At 37.2% G+C, this 6,977-nt stretch overlaps 1 protein-coding gene across 4 annotated transcripts in view; it reads right to left on the bottom strand.

Annotated features, from left to right (window-relative positions):
* SLC12A1 (solute carrier family 12 member 1) overlaps positions 1-6,977 on the bottom strand; it is a 53,965-nt gene that overhangs the window by 34,574 nt on the left and 12,414 nt on the right. For 3 of the 4 annotated variants that reach the window (XM_009556899.2, XM_054077673.1, XM_054077674.1), the window contains exons 5-8: positions 3,544-3,639; positions 2,004-2,143; positions 1,482-1,592; positions 457-568 (exon numbers count right to left, since the gene is read on the bottom strand). In XM_009556899.2, the coding sequence (XP_009555194.2) occupies positions 457-568; positions 1,482-1,592; positions 2,004-2,143; positions 3,544-3,639 (459 nt within the window). Of the gene's footprint in view, positions 1-456; positions 569-1,481; positions 1,593-2,003; positions 2,144-2,817; positions 2,914-3,543; positions 3,640-6,977 lie in introns of all 4 variants that reach the window. The other variant, XM_009556900.2, reaches the window with a different exon arrangement.

The following is a 6,977-nucleotide window of genomic DNA, read 5'->3' as shown; positions in this document are numbered from 1 at the left end:
CACCAGGATTTGATTCCAAAGTTAGTTAATGAAGGAGGTGAACAAGCTAGTCTTTCACATCTGGACAATTGCGTTTGAATCTGTCTCATATCATAAGCGATGTGAGTTTGATTTCCTTAGTCTGGTCCCCAGTAGGATGTGCCTGTCTGCATCTCAGAGCTACAGATCCGTATTGAAGTGACAGGAGTGTCACTACAGCGCTTGCACTTAGCTCTGTGTAAAGGTTTGTCTGTGCTCTGCTGATGTATAAATGACTCAAGGTGCAGCTAACTGTGCTGTCAGCTTCGGCAGCAGAGAGACAGACTCAAAATTACAGAGGAAGTAAATTCGCGTGGTTCGCAAGCTTACTTAAACTTGAGTGGAGGGTCCTGATCTTGTGACCTTTTTTCAGTCGAATCAGTGAAGCCAAAATGAATACAAATGTATTATTTTACAATAGATAGCAGGGTTACTTGCCTTGGTAATTAAAAAAGCCTCTTGCCTTCTTTTCATTGTTGGTAGGAATGACTGTCCCAATAAAGAAGTTCACAATGGCAATAAGGAGAACAATTAGAAGAATAACTTGAGCCTGTTAATAGAAACAAAAAGATTTTTCCTGATGATTTTAATTTGCATTGGCTGTGGAGATGCCTATATAGTAAGTTATCTGTATGTGTTCCTTGTGGCAGATTGCTGATTGTTGAGGTATTCAAAAACACCAAGAGTCAAAATAGCTGAATCAGGTAATGACAACAGCAGGTAGTTTTTACTAAGGGGGTTATGAAATATATAGTTGTAATTTACTTTTATAATAATGGAACAGCTAATGCATTAATATCAAGTGTAAGATGTTTTTATGTTGTTATAAAATTTGTTTAGTTGCGGTGGTTGTCATTTCAAGGGTTGTAATATCTAATTGTTTTCCTGATCTCTTTTACAAGTAGTTCTAGTCTCCATCACAGCAGAATGTAAAAATAAGGGTGCTATTCTGGACTTGATTCCAGTAGCTATATTTCACCCTCTAAAGTATTTCCCTTTGAATTTCCATTTTGGACTGTTTTTTAAAGGTGAAGGAATAGCCAAAGTAATTAGAAATTAAGGAATGGATAGCAAGTAAAGCTGTTCTGCTGAGTAGGACTTGACAGAGCACCATGATAAAAACATATATTGTTTTTACTACTGTTCATTCTGTCTAGCTGCAACAAAAATCGGGGCAAAAGGAGCACTTATTCAAAGCTCTAAATAATGCCATGAATTACAAGAATCAATGTAACCAAGCTGCAGAATAAACTTCCTCTTCCCTTTTAAATGTACGTTCTTGGAAGAGCACGGAGTCATTGGGCTTTCATTGAATGTAATGATTAAACTGCTATTGCTTTTAGAAAGATTAAACTGAAACTGAGTGCTTTTGAAAATTCCACCTGCTCTGTAGCATTCCTCATACACAAATGCTCTACAGTGGTCTAATATACTGCTTGCTCTGTGTTCTTTTAAAGGTTTACCTTTGCTTCCCATTCCATGCCAGCAACAGAGATGCCGAGAAGACACACGACAGTTATGGTACCTATTATTCTGATGTCATTGGACTCATCTACCATCAGCGTATCACTCTCCTGAAAGCAGTAAGAAATGTTATTAGAACCAGAAAGCAGCGAAATGTCAAAGTTTCAGAGATTTGTGAGACCAAATATGTGTTCCATGTTCCAGCTGGCTCTTTGTAGTTGGAGTTATTTGGCTTTTTAATGAGATGTGTGTTCCTTTTTTAGTTTTGAGATTCTTATTGAGAAATGTATGCATTATATTCATAAGTTAGAAATAATGGAGAGGCACTCCATGGCATGTTGAGACAGACCAGCTTCTTCCCTGCTAAACACATCCCTCAAACGTCAGCTAAAAAGTATCACCACTGAAACAAATATATAAAACAAACAAACAAACCCCCCAAACCGAACCCAACAACAACACCCCCACAAAGCAAAAAACCCCAAACAATTTTATCGTATAAATGAAACATCTACGTTTACCTTAAGAAGTTCTACAACTGTTTCAGCAAATCCAACTACGTACATAGCAACTGCTACTGCGTTCGCAAAAGCAAAGATAAGTCCTATAGATCCACCAAACTCTGGGCCTAGACTTCTTGAGATAAGATAGTATGCTCCACCTGCAGACAGACATGATTGTTATTTCAGCACAACTAAATGCTCAGTTTTTGCTTTTTTCCCCCTCAAATAAATAATACTGCAGGAATCTCTGCTTTTAGCCTAACAAGATCAGTATTTGCCCTATATTAATAAAGGACACCGAGAATAAAAGGAACATGCTTTGTACTGGTTCTGCCTTCAGATTTTTCTGTATGTCTTTCTATTGCAGAAATCTAAGTGCATATTAGCTTGTGAAACTCAATCTTCAAATAATTTTTCATGACACATAGTGTAGTAACACTGAGCAGAGAGAACCTCACTTCCAGACAGGTTCTGACTTACTTGGATCTATCTCAATGTTAGCATGGAAGATCGTATTCTCTGGTACATGGTTAAAGCTCCTGCATAGCGATGCAGTGTGTCTTTAATCTTTTTTTTCATATCACTATGTATATGCAGCATATTACTTTGTCAGCTAATGATTTCATCTCATCTCACTGGCACTTAATATTCATTGTCAGGAAATGTTTAAGATTTTATACATTTTAATTTACTGTTGATCCATTGAGAGAGATCGCTCCAAATATATTTATTTATTATTGCTTTGCTTATGACAGTTATCTCAATTCCACTTTTTTTTTTCTAATCCAAATCTGCTGATTTCTGTATTTTTCATGAGATCGCATTCACTTACCTCCTCTCACTACTCCATTAGTGCAAATGGCAGACATGGAGATACCTGTTAATGTTGTTACTACTACACTCAGAGCAATAACTATGATTCCAAGACCTGAAAGATCCGAAAAAGAAAGTGTATTCAAGTACCTGTTCTGCTTAAATGACGTAGTAAGAACTTGCCATTTTCCACAGAGGTTAGAGCAGGCCAGTTATAACTTTAAGACTCTGAAATGCACCGTATTTTTATTTCATGAAATACCTGACATGCACTTTTCCGGCAAAATTATTTACTAATCTTCCAAGGAGTGGCTGAAAAGTAAGGAGCTTTATAAAGAAGGTATTAAATAGAAGATATCCACTGATCTGCGTCGCTCTTTAAAATGAGAAGATGAGATGCCTCATTGTCAGTTTGTCCAAGGATGTCCAACCTGGAATGCTCTGAATAAGAAAGACCTGCTGAAAGGTAACAGAAGAACTCCATGAAAAGCCAGAAGCCATCCGTGACTCAGCATTAGGCAGGAACATCTGAAACGTACTCCACAGACTGAACTGAAATCTGGGATTTATTAGAAGTGATAACTCACAAATGCCATAAATTGTGATTAGAGGTGGCTAGAATTGTTACCTTCCAGTTCCTTTAGATGCACCACTTGGTTTGTCGTCTCTCTGTTTTGTCTTATATGAAAATAATACATAAAGACCTTTTTGGGCTTGAAAGCATTAGTAACCCTAAGATTTTTACCTCCACGGACAAACCCATTAGTTGCTATTGCAGAAGTTGACAACCCAGTAATTGAGGTTACCATCGTGGCGAGAAGAATTATGATTACTCCAAGACCTGTCAGTAATAAGAAGATAAAATATTTTACTCATGTTCCGTGATTTCTACAAATCATTTTCTGTTTAAATTGAATTTTCAGGCCGGAATCAGAACAATAAACTGAAAAGATGGTTTGCTGACCACTTGCAGTTTGCAGAACATTTCCAAGGAGTTCATGTCACGGTAGTAAATTGTTCCCATCAGTCTTCAAGCAGTGATTCTTTCTGATAGGAGTACCCTAGCCAGAAGCTCTCATGATTTTGAAAGGCTGGAGGAAACGAGCAAACAAGCGTCCCTTGGCATGGATGCTTATATCTGCCCTTAATATACATCCTAGCTGTTTAAGTGAAGAGATCGACACATTAACCAGAGCTCTGGTGAGAATGCCGCTATCTTTCACCGGTTAATTAAATGCTGAATCAGAGAAAGACTGTCTGTATAGTTTCATAGTGCCCCAGGGCACAAGTACAAAGAGGTGGCCTGAATGCGAGCCTTCTATATCTATCAAGTGCTGCACTTCACCATCCTCTCCTCATCTCCCTCCTTCCCTGCAAAAAGTAGTTTTACTCTAACACAGGACAAACATTTGAAAATGAAAATATTGCTTTTTAGATGCCATTTACTTTAACAGATGACCTGTGTAAGCTTAGTGAACTTACAGTCTTTTCTATGTTTCAGCTGTATCACAAAATTACATAATTAAACATCTGAAGATCAGCGGTCGGTGATTAGTGATGGGTGAACTGGGTTTCAGTTTGAGTAAGACTCCTCTGAAGTCTGTTTCCAATCTTTGGCCAAATGGTCGGGTTTTGTTAACTTTGTGAAACTGTGCTACAAATTAGAAACTATAGGAGTAGGAGGTGCCTAGTACAATTTAGGATCAGAAAACATTGGAAAAAAATGAAAAAGTGACTTCTGAAGGTCTCTAACAGCCTCCCAGTCATAGTAGAGCTATTGCCAACACAGAATCAAATCAATGATGGCTTTGGCTGGCTGGGTCTTGAAAACCTCCATGGATGAAGATCTCACAGCCTCTTTGTTCCAGGGCTAGACCACCTGCATAGCAAAAAAGCTTTTCTTTGTGTACAAACTGGACCTCCCAAGCTACAGTTGTGGCCATTGTTTCTGTTATATTTTCTGAGGAGTTTGGCTCTGTAGTTCCAGAATACTTGTTTCAAGCCAGGTAAAGAAATAATAGAACATTTTATCTTAACTTTGTTGATTTTATTTCCATTTGTATCTATGAGAGGAGGGGAAAAAGTGGGAAAAAAAAAGAAACTAATACAATTTAGTGCCAAACATGGAGTCAGTTCTTAGTTTTATCTAAACTTTCAAAAGCTTATGCAATAGCTCTCTTTCCATAAAGTACGTTGGTCTTCAGTGTGGAACTGAAGATTATACATGACTTGAAGCGATGTTTATTGACCAGGGCTTGTTCAAATTGAAACTTGGATCCTACAACTGACATCTGGCCAGGAGTACTGCAAACATTGATTTATCTGCTGTATTTCTACTGTCTTGCTTCCAGATCAGATTCTTGACTTTAGTTCATACTGGATGCTTACAGACATCCAATACCTGAATGAATGTTCTTTACTGCTTAAATTATAATCACGTTATCACAATCCTCTAAGACAGAGCACTGTAATGGGTGCGATGTAAATTATATATAACATAGCATAGGATATTTAAAGTTATTTGAGCCTCTAATAAACCATCTTTATCCTATTGATTTCTGAACTCTTACTATAACTAGTCATGCACCTATTTTGTATGCAGGTCTGTATAAAAAAATCCAAATGGTCATTCCTTTTGGTCAGCTATCATTACATAGAAGGATATTGTTAAACAATGCAAATGTCGTGCCTGAGAAGTGGCTGAATATGACTTTTAATCAGCTATTAATTATTAAATTGAGTAAGTTAGACATATTATCCTTAAAGTAATCGTAAATTATTTAGTAAGTGCATGTGCGTCCTAAGGAGTATTTTTCCAGGGTTTTCTATTGTATTTCATCATTTACGTTGTTAACCTCTATATGATAAATGGGGTCAGATATTTATTTGATGAGTAATATCTGTTTGGGAAGGCTTGAATGTTGATTTAAAAGACTCTTTTAATGTTTAAGAAGTGTATAAAATAAAGTGACTCAGCCAAAATATCATTGTAATGTAACATGATGTAATATAATTGTAAGATTCGGGGCCAGGTTTTCAGGTAAGGTGTTTTCCCTGCCTTTGGCTAACCACTCCATATGTAGGTACAAGTATAGACTTCAGAAAGTCCCCAAATGTTAGGTGGAAATACCAGTCTAGTTTTAGACCTGGAACCTTGTCAGCACCGTGCTGTCCCTTTTTTTCCCAAACGGTGATAAAAAGAGAACCTTGTTGGAATGGTATATTTTTCCTCTGTAAGAGCTTTTACCCAAGACAGCCTATCAAGATATGGAAATAATTGGGTTTTCTCTCTTTGGCCCTCTAATGATAGGGATATAAATGATGCTCAGATGGTGGTTTAACTGACTCATTTAATTTCCATGTTAGTAGCAGTACCCAGTCAAATCCCCGAGCCTTGGTGATGATGAGCTTCCATCACTGTTCTCCTTAAGCAGCTTGGCTGGGGACTTAAAGCTCATTGCTTATAAGACATTCAGAAAATGCATTGAGAAATTATTCAGATGGAATTTGATGTCTCATTTTCTGAAGTAAAACTAACCCCCTTACATAAGGCATGCAATTTTAAAAAGCAACAGCAGAGAAATAAACTATGAGAAGAGGCTCCGCTTATCAATGAATTAAAATGGTAAAATTAAATGTGAAAGCAGAAAGGCTGTAACTGATGTTCGTGCAAATTAATGTTAAAATCTGATTAAAGTTTAGATTGAAACCCAGGCATATGGCTGCTAAGTAAGTTGTTCTAAAATGAATTACTCTTGCCTATGGCTATTCTCACACCTCAAAACAAAGTAATACTTCTTGATGATCTCAATAAGTTACTAAACTGCCCTTAAAAACTAATTTTGCATGAAACCCCAGAGCAAAGTCTTGGCAATATTAAGATGCAGAATTTTCATGGCAAGGCATATACTTATGAGTGCCTTGGGCTGTAGGCTCTCATTTGGTATGCATCATAAAATCAGCAAGCACCCCTTTGTCAGGCACAGTGCTGGAGCCACTCATGGAGCACGGCAAAAGGAGGTAAAGTTCTTCCGCTTACTTCTGGAACTTTTATTGGGTTTTTTGTTGTTTGTTTTGTTTTGATTTTTTTTCCTATTTGTGTCTCTAAAGGTTTGTGGCTGGATTTTTTTTCTTAACAAGCATTCCATTTGTTTCTCTCCTAAAAGCTCAGTCTTGCTC

Source organism: Cuculus canorus, chromosome 12, assembly GCF_017976375.1.
Source record: "Cuculus canorus isolate bCucCan1 chromosome 12, bCucCan1.pri, whole genome shotgun sequence".
Lineage (NCBI taxonomy): Eukaryota > Metazoa > Chordata > Aves > Cuculiformes > Cuculidae > Cuculus > Cuculus canorus.
The sequence above is the reverse complement of the archived record's forward strand: the minus strand, read 5'-3'. Positions and strand labels throughout refer to the sequence as shown.